Here is a 27,293-nt window from a genome sequence, read left to right as displayed (position 1 = left end):
ATAAAAGGCAGTAATACAAGGTTTCAAGGGAGATTTCATGGGGGAATCTACAGGTCAGATAGCTTCCCCAAACCCTAAACCTGAAAGAAGATATTTGTGCTGAAAGTGGTGGCAAAAATGAGCAAGGATACCAAAACTAACTCAATGAAGGGGAATTTATAGAAATTGATGTCCAAGTTCTAAAAGGCACAGGGTTAGAGATAGCCCAAAGGGTTGACTTTAAATACATCCCAGAAGAATGTAGTATCTGATTTATGTTTTGATTGTATCCAAAGAAAGAGTGAGTCATGTCCATGTGCATGTTTGGGTCTGTCATTATTCAGATATTCTTGAATGTTGGGGTCAGAGACACACACTTGATGCTTTTTCTATCTAAAGGTCTGTGCCCATGGCTGGCATCCTGGGGTACTAATTTGGATAGTTCAGATCCCAGGAGAAAAATCTCCAGATACTCAACTATAACTCATCTTTCCTTTAAATAGATTATGATCAGGTGAGGCTGGAAAGGTTTTTTTTTTTTTTTTCTTCAACCAATCACAAAAAGCCTTCATTTGTGGGGCCTTTGCTATAACAAATAGCCAAAGGTTTTTTAAAAATCTCAAGATAAAAATGGACCCATGAGATGTTTATTGAGGAGTCCTATTCTGAGAGGAATCACATCCCAAGGTCAAGCATGTTCTACCCTACAAAGTATTACCTTAGGAAGTTTATCAAGATATTATGAAGGTATACTGAGAGAAGGGTTTCCCAAACCTGCATAAAAGAATCACTAGCATGGCTATTAGTACTAAAGACTTAAGACATGTAAAATAGGGAACATGTAGACTACAAATAAATAGATGAAGCTTTTTAAAAAAAATTGCTCTGCACTGATGAGTTCCAAAGAACATGACTGTGCCAAGTAAGGTAGTTAGTATGATTGCCAGGTGTAAAAAGTCATCCATGTAAGTGTGGCTTTCTGTGGAACACCCCTCTCCTGTCACTCATGGTGCTGAAGTGATAGTTATGCCCAGGAAAACTAGCCAGTCCTGGTTCACTCTCCCAACCTTCCTCCCTCCTTACTGCCACCCCTCTCTTTGCCTGCAAGGGTCAAGGCCCACTGTCCCATGAGAAGATACCCGGGCCCTCTCTGCTTTCTCCTTGCTTTCTCTGTCCTCTCCTTTCTCAATGAGGTAGCCAAACTTATACTCCAGCTAGCCCTGGTCATAATCTGAGTCTGTTGAGCAGTAGCCATTATTGGCAAACATACATTCTCTTGCTCTCAGTTTCTCTCTGTTTAAATGCTCTTGGGACTAGTGTGTGAGCTAGATTCTCCTTTCATCAAAACCGCAGGATACGAAGCTCTATATGAGGCTGAGATGGGCCTTGGAGGACAGTCAAGCTATTATTATTTATCTTACTTTATAGATGAGTAAACTGAGGCAGAAGAGGTAAATTGACACCCTCCCGTCCACACGATTACCTCAAGGTCATGGGACATGAGGAAGGACAGGTACATCACCTATGAATTACACTGTGTTTCATGTCTAAAACTATGTCCAGTCCTGAAAGTTATCCATTCAGTGGAGGGAGCACTGCATTGTCACCAAGTGTCCTAGGTTCTGGTTGCAGATTCATCACAGAATTATTTTTTTGTGGTATTATCATCTTTCTCTCCATGTCACCTTTTGGAAATTGACTAAATCTGATATATTTCTCAACAGTACAGCTACATAAAGCAATAGGGAAGTAGGTTTGTTACTAAAAGCATAGAATAAAGAATGAGAATTTAGATGTTTAGCTACTGAAAATGGAAAATGTATGCTTTTTTTAAATTAATTTTTTTTTCTTTTTACCTTTTTGTTTGCCTCTGTTCCATAAGACTCTGTTACTCAGAGTTTGGATTCTATGTCTGCCTCTCCTTCTCACTGAGAAAACAAAAATATAAAAATGATGCTGCTGTTTTGCAATTTTAAGAGGGAAATATATAGTGATACAAGAATACCTCAGGAAACAAGAAATATCTCAAATACATGATCTAACCTTACATTTAATGGAACTAGAAAAAGCATAAATAAAGCCCAAGTTTAGCAGAAGGAAAGAAATATAAAGACCAGACCAAAATTAAATAAAATAGAAACCAAAAGAAAAGAAAATACCAATGAAGCAAAGAGCTAGTTCTTTGAAAAGATAAACAAAATTAATAAATCTTTAGCCAGACTCATCAAGAAAAAAGGAGGGAGGAAACAAAATCAGGAATGAAAGAGGGAAAATAAGAACCAACACCACAGAAGTGCAAAGGATTATAGAGACTGCTATGAAAAAATATAGGTTAACACATTGGACAACCTACAAGAAATGGATAAATTCCTAGAAACATACAATCATCCAAAATTGAATTAGGAAGAAATAGAAAATCCAAACAGACCAATTATTAGTAATGGAATTAAATTGACAATCAAAAAATTCCCACCAACCAACAAAAATCCAGGACTAGATGGAGTCACAGGGAATTCTACCAAACATTTGGAGAAGAGTTAATGCCTATTCTTCTCAAACTATTTAAAAAAAAAAAATAGAAGAGGAAGGAAAGCTTCCAGAACCATTGTATAAAACCAGCATTACCCTAATACCAAAACCAGACAAAGACGAAGACAAAGATGAAGGAGGAGGAAGACAAGGAAGAGGAGGAGGGGAAGGAGGAGAAGGATGAGAAGAAAGAAAAGAAGAAGAAGAAGAAGAGGAGGAGGAGGAGGAGGAGGAAGAAAACAAAAGGAAAGAAAGTCAACTACAGGCCAGTATCCTTGATGAACAAAGATGCAAAAATCCTTAACAAAATACTAGCAAACTGCATTCAACAATACACTAAAAGGATCACTCACCGTGACCAAGTGGAATTTATTTTAGAAATGCAAGGATGATTCAGCATTTGCCAATCCATCAGTGTGATATACCACATCAACAGAATGAAGAATAAAAATCAATCTCTATGAAAATACCAACAACACTTTTCATAGAACTGGAACAAATAATACTAGAATTTATATGGAACCACAAAAGACCCCAAATAGCCAAAGCAATCTTGTGAAACAACAACAGAGTTGGAGACATCACATTCCCAGGTTTCAAAATCTATTACAAAGCTATAATAATTGCAAACAGTGTGATATTGGCAAAGAAACAGACAACACAGATCAATGGAACAGAATAGAGAGCCCAGAAATAAACTCACACTTATGCTAAATTAACTTACGACAAAGGAGGAAAGAATATACGAGTAAAAGTCTCTTCAAGAAATGATGCTGGGAAAACTGGACAGCTACAAAGTGCAAAGGAATGAAACTGGACCACTTTCTTACAGTATATTCAAAAGTAAACTCAAAATGGATTAAAGACCTAAATGTGAGACCTGAAAGCATAAAATTCCTAGAAGAAAAGACAGGCACTAATATCTTTGTCACCAGCCTCAGGAACATTTTTTCGGGACCTGGCTCCTCAGGCAAGGGATATAAAAGCAAAATAAGCTATTGGATCTACACCAAAATAGAAACTTTTGCAGGGAGAAGCAGGCTCCCTGCCGAGCAAGGAGCCCGATGTGGGACTCGATCCCAGGATGCTGGGATCATGACCTGAGCCGAAGGCAGCTGCTTAACCAAATGAGCCACCCAGGCATCCCGTGAACATTTTTTCTAAAGAAAACCTACAGATGGCCAACAGACACATGGAAAGATGTTCAACATCATTAATCATCAGGGAAATTCAAATCCAAACCAAAAGGACAAGAAATAAAAAGTGTTGGTGAGGGTGTGGAGAAAAAAGCAACCCTTGTGCACTGTTGGTGGGAATGTAAACAGTGCAGCCACTGTGGAAAATAATATGGAGCTTCCTCAAAAAGTTAAAAATAGAAATACCATACAATCCAATAAATCTACTCCTGGGTATTCACCCAAAGAAAACAAAATACTAATTCAAAAAGATTTATGTTCCTATGTTTATTGCAGTATTATTTGCAATAGCCAAAATATGGAAGCAATTGAAGTGTTCATTGATAGATGAATGGATAAAGAAGATGTGGGGTGTGTGTGTGTGTGTGCATGTGTATGTGTGTATGTGTGTGCATGCATGCGTGCTCACGCATGATGGAATATTACTCAACCATAAAAAGGATAAGTTCTTGCCATTTGTGACAACCTCGATGGACTTAGAAGGTGTTATGCTACATGAAATAAGTCAGATAGAGAAAGACAAACACTATTTAATTCCACTTATATGTGAAATATAAGATATAGCACAGATGAATAAACAAACAAACAAAAAGCAGAAACAGGTCAGTAAATACAGAGAACAAACTGATGCCAGAGAAGAGGAGGTGGGAAATGAGCAAAATGGGTGAAGGAGAGTGGGAGATATAGGCTTCCATTTATGGAATGGATAAGTCACAGGCACAAAAATCACAGCATAGCAAATACAGTCAAGTCTAGAGATGGTGACAGTTTGGGGAACCAGCTATACACCCACTGGGATCATGAGAAAGCACGATTCTCATGGGCTTCTCTGGGGAAGGGAGGAGGTCAGTTAGCTTTTCTTGAAAGATATTCTGTAAAGAAAGATGATTTGAATGGATGACGTGGCCCTGGCAGGTATGTGGCCCTCCCCTAAGGCGGAAGTGGTAGGCAATCAGCTGGAACTCCTGCGTTCGAGGAACTTCAGTGGAGAGAGTCTTTCTAAAGAGGGGTTCCTTAAAGAGCCCATAAACATGGCTCATGCATTCTCCATATGTTGGAGACATGAAGGACATAGCCCATAAGAGGGCTATTCCTGCTCCTTATGCCCGTCTCTCCCTCTTCTACAACTTGAACTAGCTAAAAGCACTGATACTGAGGAGGGTTAGACAAGAGTGTGGATAAGAGAAGAGGCTGGTCTCACCCAACTTCCTTACTGCATATCAGCTCAGGTTTCTTAATACTGAATGAGGGTAACACAGCTCCAGGGCTTACCTAAGACTTCATCTTGGGGCAGAAAGAGAACTATTTCAGAGAACAGTTTTGAAAAGAAGTTAGAAGGAACAAAATCAATTTGTGCTTAAACTACCAATTTCAACATTTTAACAAAACAGGTAAGACAGGTTTCACAAAAACTCAGAGGAACAAAATCTTGGACCCGGGTAAGTATAAGCTAAGAAATAACTTAGACAATACAGGCAAATATGAAGATAAAATGATAGAGATGCTAGAAATATATGTGTTCATTGTCTACTGCACAGACACAGTATGCTCTGCCTGAGTTTAGTTTAAATAACTGTGTCCCAGGCTTAGTTCTGAGGTGACACCAGGACTCTAGCTTCTGCTTAATTAATTCAAGTTCCCTGTTTCTCCTTGTTCTGTTGAGCACTGTGTTCATTAGTTACAACAAACCTTTCTAACATTTTCTCCTGGTCCCTCATTTCCCATTCAGGGTTAGCTTGTCTCTGGCCATGTAGCTCCGTGCTTTATCCAGGTTCCAGCTCCTATTCTTGCCAAGGGTCTTAGGTGACAAGAGGCCAGGTTTGAGCCAATATGAGTCAGAGTTTTCCTCCAAATATGAAGAAGTCAGTGACTCTGGATAAAAACATGTAAGGCAAGTAGGCAGACTGCTATTTGTCCCCCCACAATCACTCTTTCTTCCATAGGAATAGAGTTATAGTTAAACCCATGGCTGCCTCACTACAGTTTATAGTTCCTGGCCTCAATGGCAGCTAGCTCTGGTCATAATACCAAGTTTTGGGCAACAGGATGTGAGCAAAAGACCTTGGATCTTTCCATTAAAAGAAATCAATAGGTGATTTCCTGCCCATTTTTCTCCCCCTGGCTGGGAGACAATGGCAACCACACTAGCTCTTCTGGACCCAGAGACAGAAACCATGTGTTGAGGAAGGCAGTCTCTTCCTTCCATTTCTGGGTTGTTTGATGAAAGAGAAATAAATGATATGGTTTAAGCCACTGTATTTCGGGCTCTCACTGTTACAACAACTTAGCCTGTACTCTAAACAGTCGTTATTTATGAAATCCATTGAAGATTTCTGGGGTACAGGAAAGATGGGTCTAGCAGGAAGACCAGGGTTGCAGTAAGTACACAGACATGAATTCTCAGACTTTTACCTTTTTGAAGATTGTTTTTTTTATGTATATGTCTTCTCTTTCTTCCTTCAAACAGAAAAGAAAATAAGCTTAACATGTCAGTAAGCTTCAAATATTTTAAAGTCTTTATTCTACCTTTGTAGTGCTAAATCTCTGGCTACCAACACATCACCACACTGAAAACAAAAATAGCAACAAAAATAACTTACATTTATGCCAGTCATTTACAGTATATTTTTACCTACTTACGTGAGGTTTTCTCATTCACAATAAAGAAAACACAAAAGGTAGCTGAAATCAGATAGGAGCTAACAGAGAAGAGGGGGAGTGTCACAGGGGTCAAGAAAAAGTAGATTTCAGAAATCACAAGTGTATGTCCAGGAATTTAGGGGTTTGCCTTGAAAAGCTGAAGCTATAACCCATGTTTCTAACAGCTAGAACTTATGAAATAGAAAAAAAAAATGGAAAAATGATGACAAATTTAGAAGGGATAAAAGAGATTATTTAAGGGCGATTTATAAAAGATGAACCAGGAAGTTTAGAAAAATTAAGAAAAATTAAAAAGAAAATAATCAATGGAAGATAGTCAACAAGTCAGCATATTTCCTAAAGAAGAAAATCAAAATAATAGAAGCGCTTTGATATAAATTCAAGAAAAAAGTTTCTGAAATAGAACAAAAAACTGACTATACTTAAGTACATATATTTCTGCCCTACAGCAGAAAAAATTGACTCCAAACTGTCAACCTTGATATATATTCCAACAAATTTACTGGACTTTAAAGATAAAGAAAGAAATGGAATGGGCAACCTAGATAAAAAATGTTAAGTCATTTTCAAGGGAGGGGGATCTTGCTATAGAATTTTCTTTAGTAACAAACACCTAATGTCACAAGAAAGTGGAGAAAAATCTACAAGATGCTTCTAGAAATAGCGAGTAAATTATTTTTCACATATAAAAAATAAAACCAAATACTTTTTAACAGGAAAATTCTGGAACTTTTGTTCCTATGAATAATTATTGAGAAAACCACTTGAGAATCCACCTCAGCAAACCAAGATAAACTGGAAAAATTTTGGCGAAAAGGATTAAAATAAAAGCGGGGATGAGGTCACAGAGCGGGATATTAAACATACATGCGCTGACAATATAGAAATGGTATAATAAAAAAATGTGTAAGGAAGGGGGAAATATGGGTGGTAGAGCAAGATCATTGTCTGTTGGACTCATGGCATGTTATTTGGACAAATCAAGGAGGGATGTCAAGCACATTTAAGAGCTGAAAGATACATATAAAGGTAACATCATGATGGATCTAGAGAGTATAATGCTCAGTGAAATAAATCAAAGACAAGGGTGCCTGGGTGGCTCAGTGGGTTAAACCTCTGCCGTTGGCTCAGGTTCTGACCTTAGGGTCTTGGGATCGAGCCCCACATCGGGCTCTCTGCTCAGCAGGGAGACTGCTTCTTCCTTCTCTCTGCCTGCCTCTCTGCCTACTTGTGATCTCTATCTGTCAAATAAATAAACAAATAAAGTATTTTTTAAAAAATCAAAGACAAATGCCATATGATTTCACTCATTTGTGGAATTTAAACAAAACAAATGAGCAAAGAAAAAAAGAGACAAATCAAAAACTGACTCTTAAAAACAGAGAACAAACTGATAGTTTCCAAAGAAGAGGTGTGTGGGGGAGACGGGTAAATTAGGTGAAGGGGATTACGAGTACATGTATCATAATGAGCACTGAATAATGTATGGAATTGTTGAATCACTATATTGTACACCTGAAACTAATGTAACAGTGTCTGTTAACTATCCTGAAATTAAAACTAAAAAAAAAAAAAAAAAACGTATTCGACACCAAAAACAAAAAAAAATAACATTATGACTTAAACTTGGGTGGGAAAGGAAAGAGTGGACAAATTTATCAATTTGGGGGGGTAAGAAATTAATGGGTACTAGCTAAAAAGGGAGTATATAAAAGTAATTCTAAGAGTAATCACTAGATTAAAAATACAAACATTTGTAAATATCAGAAGTACACACTTACTCCTAACCAGTGAAAATAGGAGAAATGAGTACAATTCAACCATTCATTTCTTTTAAAAGGGAAAGATCCAGAAGTGGCTCATATTTCTTCAGCTCTGAGGCCATTGTCGAGAACTTCGTCACAAGGCTAGCCTCAGGGAAGACTGAGAGGTTTAGTCTAGCTAGGTTGTCATGTGCCCAAATATAACCCCTGGAACAGAAATGCAAACCTTCCTATTAGAAGTACCTACATGCACATGAATGCATAGAAGTCAGAATACAGAGTGTTGACATTTTCAATATCCAAGACACACTAGAATATGTAATAAAAATTAGTATGACACAAACAAGACCATGCATTTTGGTTTTATCTATAAAAGTAAATGGACATAACTCACTTATTAAAATAAAGATTTTGAGATTGAATTACAGAGTAAACTCCAACTTTTTTTTTTTTTTTTTTTTTAGATCTTCTAATTTATTTGTCAGAGAGAGACCACAAGCAGGGGGAGGAACAGGCAGAGGAAGAAGCAGGCTCCCTGCTGAGCAAGGAACCTGATGTGAGGCTCCACCCCAGGACCCTGGGATCGTGACCTGAGGCAAAGGCAGATGCCCAAACGACTGAGCCAGCCAAGTGCCCCTAAACTCCAACTTTTAATCCTATACAGAAGACTTACGGAAAAAGATACTTTACAAATATTGAAAATAAATGTATAGGCAAAAGTATATTCAACATACATCAACAAAAAGAAACCAGGGGGTCATGGTCTGAATATCAAAAGAAATGTAATTCAGACCAAAAAGTTTTAAGCCAGTAGTAATTATGGGAGAAACAATGAAAAATAGATAGCAACCACTCCTAGTAGCAACTTTATTTTTACCACCCCAGTCTATGAGAAGTCAAGTGCACAAAACGAAGAGGCCCAATTAATACATTTAACAAGGTGGATATGATTAATTCATATTCAACTCCATGTCCAAAAAATAGAGAATGCACATTTCTTCCCACTTGGGGCAAAGAGGAAATATAAATCCAAATGGTAGACTATCTAGCAAATAACGATAAATTATTTCCAATGGGAAACTATGCATTATCTAATTTTAAAAAACACTAATTTTAAAAAGAATGAAAAAAATGCATAGTCTTCATTATTCATGGAGTCCATATCTGTGAACTCACCCACTTGCTAAAAGTTACCTTTTTAACCCCCAAATCGATACTCATGGCACCTTCACGGTCACTCATAGACATGGGCAGAGCAGTGGATCATTCAAGTCACTGATGGGACATTTATTCAGTGCTTTCATTGGTGATTGTGTGTTTAAAATAGTAGTAGTGCTGATGTGCTACGTCATATTCCTAAGCACAAAAAGCTTGTGATGTGCTCTATGGAGAAAATCTGTGTTAGATAAGCTTTATTCAGACATGCGTTCTAGTGCTGTTGGCTATGAGTTCAACATTTATGAATTAATGTATACATTAAATAAGATATCTTTAAATAGAAGCATTCACAAAAATACTCACAAAAAAGGGTATGTATTGATTAGTATGTTGTGGCCAGAGGTTCACAGGAACATAACCCTATACTTCCTCTAGAACCAATGGTTCAAAGTTAGCAAATTCTGTGTTTGGGTGACTTTATAGAACGTATCTACTTTGAATAGTGAAAATTGGCTGTATATGTACATCTATATGGATATGTATATATGAATGTTGGGCTGGCAGGAAGGGCTACCAAAGATGGCGAAAATTCCCGCCACAAGACCTGAACTCGGACAGGAGAACAAAGGACCAAGATGGCGAAAGTTCCCGCCACACCACCTGAGCTCGGACAGGAGAACAAAGGACCAAGATGGCGAAAGTTCCCGCCACACCACCTGAGCTCGGACAGGAGAACAAAGGCCCAAGCAGGAACCTGAGACCCCTGCCCTGGGCTCCTGTGGACCAATGGGATCCCGATGAGCAGGAGGGATATCCAAATAAGGGAAACTTGCCAAAAGACCCCTGAGCTTTCCCCAAGACCCCTTAAAAGCCCCCTCCTCCCTGCCTTGGGCGCGACTTCCCCCACTCTGCTTTCCAGAGTTGCGGAACCTCGCCCGAGGGTGCCCACCTCCTCCCGGTGCAACTTTCTCGGCTCCCCTTCACCTGGGCCCTGAAACTTCACCGGAGAGAACCTTTAATAAACCTTGCCTTACACTCACTTTGCCTGGTGTTGTGTTTATCTCGTCGGAAAAACCTTACATTTGGTGCCGAAACCCGGGAGGAGGTGGGGAAAAACCTTACAATGAGTACACAAGCAATGTGTTTTCAGAGTCCATCCACTTTTTTTCATTGTTTTTTATTTTAAATTGTACTTTTCTCTTTTTTTTTTCTTCAAGTATTTTGCTTTTTATTTTCAGAATTTATATTTGGTCCTTTTTAAATAATTTCTATTTATTGATTGATATTTGTTATTTGGTGAGAAATCTTTTCTAACTTCTTATGTGGCTTTGTTAAACACGTTTAAAATAATTGATTTAAAGTCTTTTGTCTAGTAATTCCAGTGTCTAGTCTTCCTCACGTACAGTTTCTATGTTTCCTGAGTACGGAGCCATACTTTGTTGCTTGTTTTGTCAAGTAATTTTTTCTTAAAAACCTAATATCTTAAATAATATGTGATAACTCTGGAGATCAGATTATCAGATTATTTTCCCAAAGTTTTTTGTCATTGCTGTTTGTTGTTATTCCCGTTGGTGTTTGTTGTTTATTTAGCACTTTTTTTCTGAATGAATTCTGTAAAGTCTGTGTATTTTGCCGTGTGATTCCTGAAGTTTCAGCTCAGTTTAGTGGTGAATTAATGACTGGAAGGAGATTTCCCTAAAGAGCTGGAAGTGATAAGCCTCCCAGTATTTGCCAAGGGTCTAGAAATGCCTGTGTTGATGCATGCCTTCAATGCACAACTAGACAGTTGACGATTGCATCCTCGCTGTCACTTCCTGCTTGCACAGAGCCTCCTGGTTAGGCAGAGGTGACAGGTGAGGGCTATTTTAGGTCTTTCCTGAGCCTGGGCCCAGCCCTGGGTATCCTAGACCTTTGTGTGGCCTTCCAGATGGCCAGGAATATTGGGGAGTTCTAGATATACATATCTATGTATCTATATTTATGTACTATATATAACATATAACATACTTATATGTATAAAAGTATATATTATACTACAATGCTATATATGAAATACTACATATTTATGTATAATAAATAAGCTATATATGTATGTTTATATGTATAAAATACAGTTTTATAACTTTATGTTTTTTACATAATTATGTATTATATAAATATAATATTTTTAAAGTTTATACATTTACATATTACATATTATATAATTTATAGAAATGTAGAAAAGACTCTGGCCCCCTGCTCCCATTCTCTTGCAGCTGACTTGTTTATACCTCATTTTTCTCCCGCATCAGGAGGCGGCAAGGGGTGTTAAAGACCTGATAATGGTAAGACAAAGAAACTGGTTTTTCTAGGCAGGCAGAGAGAAAACAACTATTTGCATTTTATTATCAAGAAGAGACCAAAAATTGAGAATACTTTGTCTTTTGAACAGAGTGAAAACCGACTTTTTATTTTATACCAGTGTCTTTAAAATATATTTATTTTAATTTTAGTTTATCCTGACCACACCTAAAATTTGTTTCCAAAGATTTTTCTTTACAAACTTTTTTTTGCATTTAGATTTTATCCTAAGCCATTTTTTTAATATAACCACCTCATTTAGGACAAAATTACCTTTTTTTACCTTTAACAAAAATGTATTTCCATTTTTCATTTTTTTATATATCTCCTACTTTTTTACATAGAGAGTTGTGTCCCTTATTTCCATCTGACTTACAGTTGGTAGAATTTTTCACCTTTAGAAATTTTAATTTTCAGTGAAGACCAAAGAGTAACCAATTGTGAACTGTTACACCAGAATTCTTGAATGGCAAATTTGTGAATCAGTTAAGCACAAAACATGTTTACCAATAGATTTAAATATCCTTAGTTCTTTGTAGTAAGTTAAAAGCATAAACCTATGTCCAGTAATCAATGTTTTAGCACTTTATCCCATTTGGAAAAGACCTAGATGTTCAACAAATTTTATTTCATTTATTATTTAAGCAAAACTTTAAAGTTTCGGGTTACCAAAGATTTTGAAAGTTATCTGAACAATTACCCATGAAAACGTTGAGACAAACAATTAACTATCAGTTTAGTCATCTTTTTGTTAACAGATTTCAACAGAGATAATATGAATTTATTTGGCCTTCAGCAAACCTCAGTAGAATAAGTTTTACATTTAATGCTGATAACTTTAAAGACATGTCTATCTTAATGAAACCAACAAACTTAATTTTAATACTGATTGAGGTTCCAATTGGGCCCACCCTGTTTTCAATTTTTACCTGAGACACTGGGGTCTGTAAAAGTTACAGAACAGAGCGAATAAGAGTCCAAGTAGACCATATAGCAATTGGAATTGTTTTTCCTTTAGCAGGCAAAAGTTTTAACTCCTGTCCTACTTTTTCCCATGTCTGTAAATCTAAAGTCCCTAATATAGGGAATTAGGAGCAGTGTTCTTAAATTACCTTTAAAAGCTCCAAAAGTTTGCCCTTGCTGACTTCTGCTTTTCCCACCTTAGGAGCCATCTCAACAAACATACTTAAGGATGATAGTCCTTTGTGCTCTTAATATTACCCGTATCCTGCGATATATTACCCATACCCACAATTCAGCAGCGGGAAAAAGGCAGGGCCGTGCAGAACTCATGTTGGGGCTTCTTCTCCTGTTTCATTTCTCTTCTCTCATGTCCCCATTCAGGCGCCAGTTGCCGCCTCCGGATGGCAGTCCCTGATTTAGGCATGTACTTTAAAGCTTCTAAGGTTTTAAAAAACTTCCCCAATACTTAAATCATGAACAAAGTCTTGTTGACTAATTAGGCTTACTTGTTTTAGTATATAACACTCTAGTTCTAACTGTTAAAATGTTATGTATCACAAAATAACTTAGTTTCCTTGTCTAATCATATCATAGTACTCTCCTATCAAATCATTAACAATGTCCATTTCTAAGTTTTTTTGTCATTTCTAATCATTTTTATTCTCTTATAAAATAAGTAATATTTTAAGCAGTACATTATCCTAAGGGATGGTTATATCATATTTAGTTATATGTAATTGTCATATTCTGTATATCTTTTATTTATAATTTTTATGTATTTGCACATATGACACATTCATATTTATATATTATATATTCTGTTTATCTATATAAATACATTTCTATGTTATATATATTTTTATATTATATATATGTATGTAATTTAAATTATTTATTTGTAAATAAGCAAAACACATGAAATGTACACTTACATACATGTTGGTGTGTTATATGTGTGTTTCCAGAATTTGCCGATTTCTGAACCCCTGCACTGCTACCGGCTCAGTCCGGTCTAGCAACACCCTTGCCTAGGTCATTACAACAGCCTCCTTACTGATCTCTCATCCCACCTCCTGAAGTCTACTCTCCACGTGGTTTACAGAGCAATCCTTTAAAAACTTAACTGAGATTATATCATTCCCCAGCTCAAAATTCTCCAGTGTCTTTTCCTCTTATTGAGACAAGAATCTAAAATTTTTATCATGGCCTATGAGGTCTTCATGACCTTAAAAATCACTTTCCACTCGCTTTCCTTAGTGCCCCAGCCAGTGTCCCCTTGCATTCCTTGAAAGATCCCACACATCCTGCCTCAGCCTTTTGGCCTGAGGTCTTCTCAGCCTAAGCACCATGGATTATTCCTTCACCTCATGTGACATCTACTTACGTTTCAGCTTGTCAATGAGGCTCTCACTGGCTGGCCACCCCATATAAGATAGCATGTTTCTGCTCATGCTAGGTTGTTGCTCAGTGAGCATATTTGCTGCAAGCATTTCACTACAAACATTTTGCAGCTTGACTAACTGATCATGCATAAGGCAACTCTGCCATGAAAGATAAAATCATGAAAAATAAGAGAGGGATATTCATTAAAAAGGACATAATGAAACATGAAAAATGAATAGCAAAATTCAAAGGACTTTATCAGGTAATTCAAAAATATCTGAATACATTCAAAATGTGTAGTGCAGATTCATGGTAATACTCTACAAGGAACTGATTTTATTTTGTGAATTATACCCAAGCACTTGTCTTCAAAGTCTTTTGCTCATAGTGTTATACATTTTATTTTTACTTGTTGATTTTTCTCCTTGTTCAGCATGGCATTTTTTTCTTTTTCCACTAAAATTTCCTCCATCATTAAGAGAAGTATCAGTTTTCAAATACTGGGATGCATATCTGTAACTGAACTTTGTATTACATTGTGAAAGTTTCCTACAGTGTTGTTTATTCTGAGAATATTGTCACATGCCCATTGACAGACATTCCAAAATTCTGTGGGAAATGTAGGCTCAAAGTGTACCACTGTATAAACAATTATGAAGGCAACAATTTTATGTAATAGAAAAATGTGAGTACTGAGTCAATGAAGAAATGAAACCAAACTGCCAACCAATTATTTCTGAATTTTTTATGACCTTACAGCCAATTAGTTATGTGGGAAAAAATGTAGCAAAAATATCTATGGCAAAGATGCTTACAGTGAAAATGCCAGATATAGTTTCTGTTGCTCTATACCTCCATTACTCTGTTTTTTTCCTCACTTGAGCTGAGATGAAGGGAAAAGCATCTGATGTGATATCAAATCAAGTGCCAAGGTCCTGAAGCAGAAAATTATTTAGTTTGTTCAAGGAAGTCAGAATGGTATGTGAAGAAAAGGATGGAAAGAAATGAGATTTTAAGAGATAATCAGAGGCATCTAAAATAATATATATTTATTTGTGTATTGTCTATATTACCCTAGCCAGAATGTAAGTTCAATGAGATTTTGTTCACTTCTTTACCCCTAATGGGCAGTTTTGGCAATAGATACTTGTTGAATAAATAAATGAAGAATATAAAAAGAAAACAGAATGAATAGGTAGTGAGATATGTCATGTTCATGAATTGGAAGACTCAATATTTTAGATATGTCAATTTTTCCCAAATTAATCCTAAGCAATTTCTATAAAAATTAAATCAGATTTTCAAGGGAACTTGACAAGATGTTACCAAAACTTATATGAAAGTGAAAATGTCCAGAATAGCTAAGATGATTTTGAAAAACAAATTGAAGAAACTTACTCAACTAGATATCAAGATCTTACAAAGTTGTAGTACTAGAATGTGCTATGTATCGATGCAGAATTAGATAGAGCAATGGCTCAGACTAGAAAGCTCCCCAACAAAACCATACAGACATATGGTGGCATGGTGCATGCCCTATGTGGCATTATATTGGAGTAATGGGAGAAGCTGGGACAATTGGCTATCCATGTTGGAAGAAAACTAACCTCTACCTCATATCACACCAAAAAAGTCAATTCCAAAAGGATTAAAGATCTAAATGAGAAGAGAAATAGGAGTATCTTAGCCTGGTATTCCCCAAAGCAGATTTTGAGATAAGGGTTTGTGTTCAGGAAGTTTACTTGTGAAACTGTGTCAAGGATCTGGGGTGGGGAACTGGGAAGAAGCAAAGAGTAGGAGAGAAAGCCAATTGGGATGGTTGCCACTGTGGTTAACTGGGTCCTGATCCTGGTGGGGATCCTTTGAAGAAGTATTTTAAAAAAATTGTTCAACTTAGAAATGGAAGAGACTATTTATTCACTGAATCCTGTCTTTCTTTGGTTAAGAAATGGATAAAAGCTCAAAATGGATAAAAGACCTCAATGTGAGGCATAAATCTATCAAAATCCTAGAGGAGAACATAGAAATAACCTCTTTGACACCAGCACAGCAGCTTCTTTCAAGACATGTCTCCAAGGGCAAAGGAAAGAAAAGTTCCAAAATGAACTTTTGGGACTTCATCAAGATCAAAAGCTTCTGCACAGCAAAAGAAACAGTCAACAAAACAAAAAGACAATACACAGAATGGGAGAAGATATTCACAAATGACTCTGCAGACAAAGGGCTGATATCCAAGATCTATAAAGAACTCCTCAAACTCAACATTCAAAAAACAGATACTCACATAAAAAAAAAAAAATGGGCAGAAGACATGAACAGACACTTCTCCAAAGAAGACATACAAATGGCTAACAGACACATGAAAAAATGTTCATCATGATTAGCCATCAGGGAGATTCATATCAAAACCACATTGAGATACCACCTTACACCAGTTAGAATGGCCAAAATTAACAAGACAGTAAACAACATGTGTTGGAGGGGATGTGGAGAAAGGGGGAACCCTCTTTTACTGTTGGTGGGAATGCAAGTTGGTGCAGCCATTTTGGAAAACAGTGTGGAGATTCCTTAAGAAATTAAAAATAGAGCTACCCTATGACCCTGCAATTGCACTACTGGGTATTTACCCCAAAGATACAGATGTAGTAAAAAGAAGGGCCATCTGTACCCCAATGTTCATAGCATCAATGGCCCCAGTCGCCAAACTGTGGAAAGAGCAAAGACACCTTTCAACAGATGAATGGATAAAGAAGATGTGGTCCATTTATACAATGGAATATTATGCATCCATCAGAGAGGATGAATACCCAACTTTTATATCAGCATGGATGGGACTGGAGGAGATTCTGCTGAGTGAAATAAGTCAAGCAGAGAGAGTCAATTATCCTATGGTTTCACTTATTTGTGGAGCATAAGGAATAACACAGAGGACATTGGGAGAAGGAGAGGAGAAGTGAGTTGGGAGAAATTAGAGGGGGAGATGAACCATGAGAGACTGTGGACTCCGAGAAACAAACTGAAGATCCCAGAGGGGAGATGGCTGGGGGTTGGGTGAGACTGGTGGTGGATATTAAGGAGGGCATAGATTGCATGGAGCACTGAGTGTGGTGCATATACAATGAATCTTGGAACATTGGAAAAATGAAAAAAAGTTAAGAAAAAAAGAAAGGCCATTATCAGGTGATCACTGCAGGCCACCCTCAGACAAGCCAGGCTAGCTCCATCCTCTTGACTGGAGAAACCAGTTTGTCAGGGACAGATTCCTTCACAACCCTTCAGGCCCAGGCTCCTGGGAAGAGGTCTGCCTCCCCTTCCACCACTGCTTTCCACACATGCTGCCTCCCCCTGCCTCTCCTGTGAACATGTAGTCCAGAGGTAGCCTCACCTTCATAATGGGATCTACAGAGAACCCTCATTAACCAACAACATTGATTACAACATTTCTATCCGTAACAAAGAGTCAACAATCAAAAATCACAAAACTTCAAATAAATAAATAAAATATTTTTTAAAAAATCACAAAACTTCAAAGAAAGGGACTAGGGTGTCTGTGTGGCTCAGTCAGTTAAGCCTCCAACTCTTGATTTTGGCTCAGGTCATGATATCAGGGTCGTGAGATCAAGCTTAGCGTGGAAACTGCTTAAGATTCCCTCTCTTCTGGGGCACCTGGGTGGCTCAGTGGGTTAAAGCCTCTGTCTTTGGCTCAGGTCATGATCTCTGGGCCCTGGGATCAAGTCCCGCATCAGGCTCTCTGCTCAGCAGGGAGACTGCTTCTCAGCAGCCCTGCCCCCCCCCCCCCCCCCCCGCCGCCTTCTCTCTCTGCCTACCTCTCTGCCTACTTGTGATCTCTGTCAAATAAATAAATAAAATCTAAAAAAATAAAGGTTCTCTCTCTTCCCTTCCCTCTGCCCCTCCCCTAACTCATGCACGTGTGTGTGCTTTCTCTCTCTTAAAAAAAAAAAAAACACAACAATCCACATGCCAATTTGTAATTTTTCGTTTTCTGATATTTTTTTATCCCTCCCTTTACTTACTGTGCTTTCCTTTTTTTAGCTTTAAGTACATATTTTGTACAATTATATACGTGGATTCCATATTTCACAAAAAGAATTAATTTATTCATTTAAATTACTCACCCAAAATACTCTTGGATGCATCAATATGTAAAGGCTTAACTATTTCTAATGTACAGTTTTTTCTCACCTGCCGTGTAGCAGGAAGAAGGAATTCCTGTAACGCTAGTACATTGGACCTGGGGCAAGGACAGCTAAAGGAGGAAAACATGCCAAATATTTGGGGTACAACATGGCCTAACCTTGCAGAATTAGTCCTTCTCTGTTTCATTATCATAGGCAAATATGAAGCCTCTTACCTTGCATTTAAAACTCAAGATTTCTGCATTGTGTGGCTATGTGAATAAGCACAAGTGTCACTGGGAACGAGTGTTGTGATTCTACCTTAAGCCACGCTGCAAATGAGATCCTTGACTCTGCTTCCGGGTGAAACTTCAAGCTTAAAAAAGAAAGGGAGCTCTGGGTTCATCAGAGCTCTCACCCCATCAGTAGGGGTCACTGTGAATTGTCTGCTGTATACCTCCAGCTGAGCTATGGGGAGTTTATCTGCAGCCAACAAGGTTCTACCCAGTCTTTAGCATGAGCACGAGCTTGTCCAGTCTTTCAAAATTCTCGACCGCTCTACTGAAACCTTCCACTCCCCTGTTTAGGGGGATATTCCTATCACCCCCAAATCTGGCTCTTTCTTCCATTCTGCCGAATTCCTCATGCTAGTCCAGTCAGCAATCATAGACAGTTTTGAAGGTTGTGCATCTTTGCCCAAAATCAGTACTTTGAAGGAAGACTGAGTTTTAGTGGTTGTCAATGTATATGTGGTCTGATTTAAAAGGAAAGAGAAGCTGTGGATGGGTTGGGAGGAGCAGTGGGTAAACAGAACAGAGAAAAAGGGATGTATGATGAAGCTCATGAGGATGAGTTCAGGTAAATGGAACGTAGATAAAGAAGGGTTGTCAGTATTTGGAGATAAAAGAAAAAATATAGAAAGTATCTTAATGATGCCAGTAATAATACTTAGCCTATATGTAATAATGTATATATAATATTATTAAGATGTATTCTTTTAAGAAAAGGTATCATTGGAGGGCCTGGGTGGCCCAGTCAGTTAAACGTCTGCCTTCTGCTCAGGTCACGATCCCAGGGTCCTGAAATCCAGCTCTACCTTGGGCTCCCTGCTCAGCAGGGAGCCTGCTCCTCCCTCTCCACCTGCCCTTCCCCCACTTGTGTTCTCTCTCTCTTTCTAAAATAAGTAAATATTTAAAAGGTATCATAAACATCATCAGCTAAATACTGAACAAATCATTCACATCATTTATTTAGGTAAAGACAAGAAAGGAAATCTGAAAATAAAAAACACAGGGGATCTCAAGCTGATTCTGGTTTAAGAAATAAGAGAAGAAGCCATAGGAGGAAAAAAAAAAAATCTCTATGTACCTGTATTACTGTTTTTAGGTGAAATTCTTTTCATGCCTTTCTCTATTTTTCTGCCAAGTAACTATTTCTGAACTCTATGGGCTTGCATTTCTTATATGGTTATCTAACAAAATCCAGTAGTCAGATTTGAAGAATATAAGTCTTTATAACTAACAAGTACAGGTGCCTGTGTGGCTCGTTTGGTTAAGCATCTGCTTTCCGCTCAGGTCATGATCCTGGGGTCCTGGGATGGAGCCCTGAGTCAGGCTTCCTGCTCAGCAGGGAGTCTGCTTCTCCCTCTCTCTCTCCCTCTCCCTCACTTGTGCTCTTTCTCATGCTCTCTCTCGAAAATAAATAAATAAAAGCCTTTATTACAGAAAGAGATGGAGGGAAATTTCTCCTCAGCCTATAGCTGTGGAAGGAGAGAAAGCACTGTGCACCATAAACTAATATGAAGAATATGATTTGACAAATTATTAAATTGAGAAATTTCATTAAAAAGTAAGTCTTATTCTCCAGTAAAATGTGGAGATATGTCTATTCATAACCATTACCAATTTGTTCTTTTCTCTATTAATAAAAATTTGTCCTTGGGAGAGTTAATTTGAATGGGTCTTGTAATATTCACCCAAATTAGAAATTACCACTTCTCATCAAACCAGTTCCAAAGAAACCTTAATTCTGATTGGCTGTCTTGATAATTCTTGGGCCTGGCCATCAAAGTTTTTAAAATTTTAATTCCCATGTAGTTAACATACAGTGTTATACCAATTTCAGGTGTACAAAATAGTGATTCAACAATTCCATATTGGCTATCATATTTTAACTGATATCTGGATCCCTAAGCTATATAAGTGCTTTTAAGATTTTATATTAAATTAGAAAAAAGTCCTTGGCATTCTGAGTTCCTCACATGCAAGTAGATAATAAAATGACCACAGATTTCCTACTTAAATAAAGACTTTGAGAGCCTTGTCTCATTTAAGTTCAGGTATTACGTAATGGAGAAAAAAGATATTCATAATAATAAATTTGTACACCATGTAAGAATTTTTTTAAAGTGTAAGAAAATTTTTATTGGAAGAACACTAAATAAGATGTAAAAAAGTGGTCAAAAGTCTCTGTTCTCCCAAAATCAATCTGCATTTTCAAAGCATTTCTTCCTTTTTTTTTTTTTCTGAGTTTTTGTTTAAATTCTAGTTAATTATCACATATGGTAAAACTGGTTTCAGGTGTAGAATTCAGTGGCTCATCACTTACATATAACATTCAGTGCGTATCTAATTAGGGATTCCAGTGGATTTGGGAAGGAGGTGAAGAGGGGGTCTTTTTGAATTTGATTCTAATATTCACCCCCAGTGAGTCATCAGGATTGTGCTCCCTTTGAGATCTTTCTTCTTTTCTGCAGCCCCTTTGCTTGCAAGAGAAAATCTAGTATATAGATAGGCAAAGGCATTGTGTGATTAAAGAGGCAGTTCAATCACAATGTAGTAGTGTGGGTAATATTTTTGAAATTCCAACCTCACATAAAAACAAAGAGGCAAAACCCATGGAATTATAGATGTAAACATTAAAAATGACCAAGTGCTTCAAACATTTGATTCTAGAATCAAAGATGAGATTTTTTTTTAAGTCTTCAGCTAGAAATGGCTATTATAAAAATGATAGGAAACCCAAGAGCCAGAGAGAAAAAAACTGACAAATTTGAGTACCTAAAAATTTATAATGTCTCTAGGACAAAAGAGTCCATTAACAAAACCCAAGAGAAAAGCAACAGAGACACCTGGGTGGCTTAGTCAGTTAAGCACCTGACTCATGATTTCGGCATGGCTCATGATCTTAGGGTGGTAAGATCGAACCCCCAGTAGGGCGCCATGCTCAGCAAGGAGTCTGCTTGGGATTCTCTCTCATCCTCTGCTCCCCCACTCCCACTCATACTTTCTCTGTCTCTAAAATAAAGAAATAATATTAAAATAAATAAATAAAAGGAAAACAAATGGGGCAATATATTAGCAACACATATGACAAAGATTTAATGCATATATCAGATAAGCTTTTCTATATTTGTTCAGCAATGTAAGAAAAAGACAAACACCACAACAGGAAACTGACACAGCATTCTATGACTGATACTTCAATAAAGAGGAAAAACGAATGACCAATAACAAATGAAAAATGCTCTACCACCCTCAGAGTGAAGGCTAGTACATGTGAAAGCACCAAATAAGACTTTTTATAGTTCAGTTAAAATGTTGAATGTTTTTACTGCTTAGGTATGATATATTAATTTTAAAAGGTAAGAAAAGGAAAAGTATGTATAGAATTACCACATGAAAATATATAAAAATATACTCCAAACTAAGTTAATATATAGAAAAATTCTGGGAAGACATGGACCAAAGCTTATAAGAAACATGTTTTAAAATCAGAATAAAATGCAACATGAAGATATAACCATTTTTGAAAAAAATCGTTACTTTAAAAGACATTCATTTTTTCTTATGAAAGGTATAAAAATGATGATAAGCTTTAGCATTAAACACCACTTCATTTGTAACATAGAAATTAAGCAAATTCTTATTCATTCTTACTTATTTTCTCATTGTGTTTTCCCGAAGTAGAATTGTTTCCAATATCCACGGTATCTAAAAAGTAACAGGTGGTGGTCATATAACTGTAATTTAAAAATAGAAGTTATAAATCTTATGACAATTTACACTGTGGAAAACTTGAGTTTATAATGATCTGAGTATAATTTCTCTGTCTTCCTTCTAAAGGAAACAGACAGGTACTGAATTGATACAAAAGTCTTCCTTTATTTCTTTGGGACTTTGAAAAGGCTCTTAAGTTCTTAAGGACATCAGTTTCCTTGATCATGAAATAGGTATAGCAACTGTTATCCTGTTCAGGCTTTAAATTTTTTATGACAATTAAATAAGACCTTATTTATAAAAGCTAATGAGAAATCACTGTATCGGTCAACATTCTGAGGGCATCCTTCAAAACTATATGCTATTTAAGAATAGTTATCTAGAGTCTTTGTTTCCTGACAGGTAAACAGGACCATTTGTCTTTTGAGACTTTTCCATGGTTGTGACAAAGTGACACTATTATCTACCAGCTGAAGAACTCTTGGATTTTTTTATTCCATGGACAGGGGTGGATGTCCCTGTATAAATCCAATACTTTAGTATTGATTCACTAATATGGTAAATGAGATGCTGCCATTTTTACCAGTGTATTTCTACCAGATCATCCATGTAAATCCACAGGCCCACCTTGTTTAACATGACTTTATAAGGATCTCTTGCCTCCTTGCCATTCCCAAAAGGCTCAGGTTAAGCAAATGCGGAGAATAGGATTCTGGTATGGATGTATCCCTTCCTTATTAAAGTGTGCTAGGAGTCCAGTGCAGCAGGAAACAAAAACTCTGATTTCAGACTCCTGACATCCTGCAGCTGAGGGCCCAGTGACCTTTCACTTCCATAACCGGCCATTCCATTGGTGAGGTGCCTGATGTCCTTGATCTCTGATTAACTACATACTCAGGGTCTGTGGTATCTGAAGAACCACCTCTACCCCAGGACCCTCAGGCAGCCTTACCCATTATGTCAGATGCTTGGCTACTCTCAGTCCTTTCTCCTTGGTCTCTTGAAATACCTTCTGAAAAACACATGACACAGGAACACTTTGCACTTCCAAGTCCTTGTGGCTCTGCTCCTAAATTATGATTTGTAAAAAGTCTTCATTTGCATCTCCTCTCCTACAAAGATCCTCCCTTCCCCCACCCCTCCACCAAAGGATATCTCCACCTCTGAAATCTCTTTCTTTGTTCCCCATTGTCTCTGACCCTTCCTTTCAATCTAATTTTTTCTCTTTTATCCTTTTCTTTTTGCCCAAATATGTATTTTTGTTCACCTATTTTCATTAATAACTTTTCCTATCCATCCATTTATGACATTTTTAACATACTTTTATATTTATTTTATGTGATATTCTTCTCTAGAAATATTATTTTTATTTATGTATATGTATATATAGAATTAAAATAGATTCTGTAAATATTCTGTATAAATACTATAATAAGGGAACTTTTGCCAGACAAATTTCCAAATGTTAGGATACAGGAAGTAAACAGTATTTTTCACTTACTCAAGGAGTTTCCTAAGCCTCTTTCAGGTGCCAGGTGCTGAGATAAAAAGATGGGTGCTGATAATAATTCAGACACAAGACTACTGAAGCATCAGTGCTTGTAAATCTTATGAGCCACCAGGGAATTGACACAGAAAAAAATGACTGAATATATTGAAATATGAAGAAGCATGTGCAAGGGTCTAGATTCAGCAAAAACAAGTAACCACAAGGAGTTTAGTATATCTGAGCATGAAGTGAAAGAATAAGGAGCATTGATGGGATGGAGAAAAGAGGCAAGAGCCCTAAGGTAAGTAGCTCTGGAAGTCACATGAAGGAGAACTGACTTAATCCTAAAGGAAGTTAAAGGACATGGGATGCAGTTTTGAGAGATCAATTTAGCTAAATCACTTAGAATACATTTGGTGGGAACAAGATTAGAAGGAGAACAGTGACTTGTATATCTAGTTCAGGTGAGCAATGATACAGATATGGACTAGAGTGTCAGCACTGGGAATGGAGAAGAAGGGACAGGTTGGAGATTTAAAAGGAAGAATTGCACACTGAGATTTTCCTGCTGGCCCGGGCTGGGAGTATTGATAGAGTTAGGTGACAGATGAGATAGAGGTGTCATGCATGACTCCGTGAATTTCAGCCTGAAAGAATGGGAAAATAATAGTGTGTTTTAGAAACGGAACACTGGAGGAGCAGATGCTGATTTTAGGAAGACGATGTGCTCAGTTTTGGAAATGTCGAGTTTGAAGGTTTTGAAAAACACCTAAAGTGGTGAAGACTAGGAGCTTCAGAACCTTGGACAGAGATCATTCTGCCATTGGATGGATGGTCTTAGCTGCGTAAAGGATGAGCTTAGCTGCTTAAGAGGACTGGGGTAGGCTGGATATGTTATATTTAGGTACTATTAAGTTGTGGATGGTGAATGAAATCATAGGAGTGGATGAGATGCCAGGATGATGTTTCTTGTAATCTGGGTGAGTTATAGGGGACACTGATACCTGGGAACACCTTGCCCTGAAAACTCACTACTATTGTGAAGCATTCCTTGCACCAACATTGCTTTTGTCTCCTGACCATTTCAGAGCCCACAATTTCCCCATCTTGCTTCTCTTCCTTTTACACTCACCATTTTTCAATCATCTTTTAACTCTTTTTTTATATGGTCCTCGGTGTGCCTCTTCATTCTCTTCTCCATTAATTAACATAACATGTGTACTTCTTTCCATCTATTTTCCTATGCTTTTATCCCTGGATCTAGTTTTATTATTGAAGTAATCCTCTTTCTGCTGTCACTTTCTTTTCTATTTTCTTTTTGCTTCTAGTCTGTTTCTCTTAATCTTCTCTTGATCTTTTGGCTGTTTCTACAATTACAATCTTTGTCTTAATATTTTATCTATATTCAGCTTAATTTCACAGACTGCTACTGTCATTCATGAATCAAAGGCCTACTCTTTTGACACTGACCACACTGTTGGCCACTATTACTTTTGTCAGTTCTCTATGGGCTTTTCTACACTGCAAGACTCAGCCAGTCATGGACTTTATTACCATGTTTCTGGTACAACTCTTGAGAGTTATCTTGAAAAATCATCACTCTTCCCCACAAAACTCCCCAATCTGGTGGTATTTGGGTTCCATGTCCACTTGAAAAAACTTGAAGTGTACTCAGTCAGATGTCTTCCAATTGGAGACCGCAGCCTGTCTTTTTCATTCTTCCTCCTCCATTATCCATTCAGTGTCACCTCCCTCTGTTGAGGAGCACAGCTCTTCTTTCTCTTTTGGCTCCCTCAGACCTGCTGAAAGCAGTCCAAACCTGGGCACAAGTCTATGTATGGGAATGTGTGTGTATCTGTGTGTGTATGTACATGCTATGTTTTGGGGGAAGAGGTAAGTTAAAGAAAGAAGAGCTTTCCCTCTTTGCAGACAGGAAAACAAAGATAATTAATATCATAACTGGCTTCTCCATCAGATGCTTAAATGTTGGCATCTCTTCTAACTCTCTTCCTCTATTCATCTGAAGAGCTTTGAATTCAGAAGAGGATACTGAAGAGAAATAAGAAAATGACAGACTACAGACAGGGACCACTTTGTTGTGGTCAAGCCTATGTATATTCACTATTCAGATCAATTGAGAAAACACCTACTCCAATGACTACACCTTATATCCAACAAAGATGTGCTCTGTCACTTTTTCTATCTGGCCACAACTCATTCTCCTTCTTATTTCTCAGTTTTCTGGCCACTTCCCTGACTTACCCATTTCTATCTCCATTACTTGATTCTGTGAACTTTTCCCCCTGATTTCCCTTTTCTGTGTTGTTTTCTCTCTTTTCTCTTGATGTTCTTAATCTCTGTGCCTTTTTATTTCTCTCTCTTTTTAAAAAAGACTTTATTTATTTATTTGGGAGAGAGAGAGCATGAGAAGGGGGAGGGTCAAAGGGGAGAAGCAGACTCCCTGCTGAGCAGGGAGCCTGATGTGGGACTCGATCCTGGGACTCCAGGACCATGACCTGAGCCAAAGGCAGTTGCTTCCAACTGAGCCACCCAGGTAACCACGTTTTTATTTCTCTTTTCATTCTTTTGGTTCTGCCCTTCCAGGTATTTTGTATACCTTATAGGTGGCACCACTCCTACCATCTTATTTTTCTTCATGATTTTCATTTTTATCTGTTTATTTATCTATCCATCTAATCATCTATATAGGTGTTAAGTGAGTTTTCTTGCATCAGGCACTGATATAGTCTGCTGATATTATATCGCAGGTCCCTTATACCTCCTTTTTGGACTTTGATCACTGGATACAGCTCTTATATTCCTGCCTGTTAATACAGCAGTCATACTTTTTGACCTTTGGTCAAATTGGGCAATTTGGTCAAATGTCTATTTCCTCATCCCTTAGGCAGGGATAACAGAAATCAGCCTGCCTAAGTCCTGAGGATATTGTGATGACAAAGTAAGATCTTATTTGCCAAAGTACTTTAAAATAACACAATATAATCAAGTTACAATGTGGCGGACATCTGTCAAGAACTATACTAAAGTTTGAAAGTTGTGGATCTGAAGCTTTTATTTCTATCTCTAATTACATAGCAGACCAGTCATCTTTTGAGAATTTTACAATTACAAATGACATTAGTACCAATCAATATATGACTATAGAAATCTAAGATCTTAGTGGTAGTAGGCATGACTGTAGGTATTAAAAAGATACCACCGTTTTGCTATTCATTTCTTCCACAACAGCAGTATATAATTACATACATTTATTCAGCCTGTTAAACATGAATTTATAATAATTTCCTGTCTCCTAGTTTCTAAAATGCTGAAAAGGAGTTCTCAGGATTAACTGGATACAGGTCTTCAAGGTGCTCAGAATAAAATGCATCAGGAAACAGTAGCTTTTAATTCCTGACATTCTGCAGACCAAGGCTTGGCATCCTAATCTTCTTTACCTGACCCACTTCTTAGGACTGAGCTAGAAGATTCCTGAGGTTCTTCTGTATCACTTAATTCTGAATAGTTAGCACTGCTGATCCCTGCAGAAAGAAACAAAATTCCTTAGCAGTCTCAGTCTGTGCCCTAGGAACCAATTTGGCACCAAATTCTTTAAAAGGAAAATTAGAAAAGGAAGTTCATGTAGGAGAAGCAGGAATATTCCTACTACCAGGCTACCTTGTAGCTCCATCTGACTT

At 37.4% G+C, this 27,293-nt stretch overlaps 1 protein-coding gene across 21 annotated transcripts in view; it reads right to left on the bottom strand.

The window, feature by feature from the left end:
• The window catches only part of SP100 (SP100 nuclear antigen), an 88,660-nt gene that overhangs the window by 17,673 nt on the left and 43,694 nt on the right, over positions 1 to 27,293 (bottom strand). For 11 of the 21 annotated variants that reach the window (XR_001176544.2, XR_006606370.1, XM_013046297.2 and 8 more), the window contains 5 exons: positions 27,054 to 27,137; positions 23,059 to 23,175; positions 22,047 to 22,100; positions 6,117 to 6,161; positions 1,836 to 1,907 (listed from right to left, as the gene is read on the bottom strand). The exons of 1 other annotated variant lie outside the window; for it this stretch is intronic. Coding sequence is in view for 18 of the 20 variants with exons in the window: in XM_013046297.2 (XP_012901751.1) it covers positions 1,836 to 1,907; positions 6,117 to 6,161; positions 22,047 to 22,100; positions 23,059 to 23,175; positions 27,054 to 27,137 (372 nt within the window). In the remaining 2 variants the exon portion in view is untranslated. The remainder of the gene's footprint in view (positions 1 to 1,835; positions 1,908 to 6,116; positions 6,162 to 22,046; positions 22,101 to 23,058; positions 23,176 to 27,053; positions 27,138 to 27,293) is intronic. 9 more of the 21 variants (XM_013046299.2, XM_013046300.2, XM_004773433.3 and 6 more) reach the window with 9 other exon arrangements.

This window comes from Mustela putorius, unplaced genomic scaffold (assembly GCF_011764305.1).
Source record: "Mustela putorius furo isolate JIRA1106 unplaced genomic scaffold, ASM1176430v1.1 tig00000275_pilon_pilon_pilon, whole genome shotgun sequence".
NCBI lineage: Eukaryota > Metazoa > Chordata > Mammalia > Carnivora > Mustelidae > Mustela > Mustela putorius.
The sequence above is the reverse complement of the archived record's forward strand: the minus strand, read 5'-3'. Positions and strand labels throughout refer to the sequence as shown.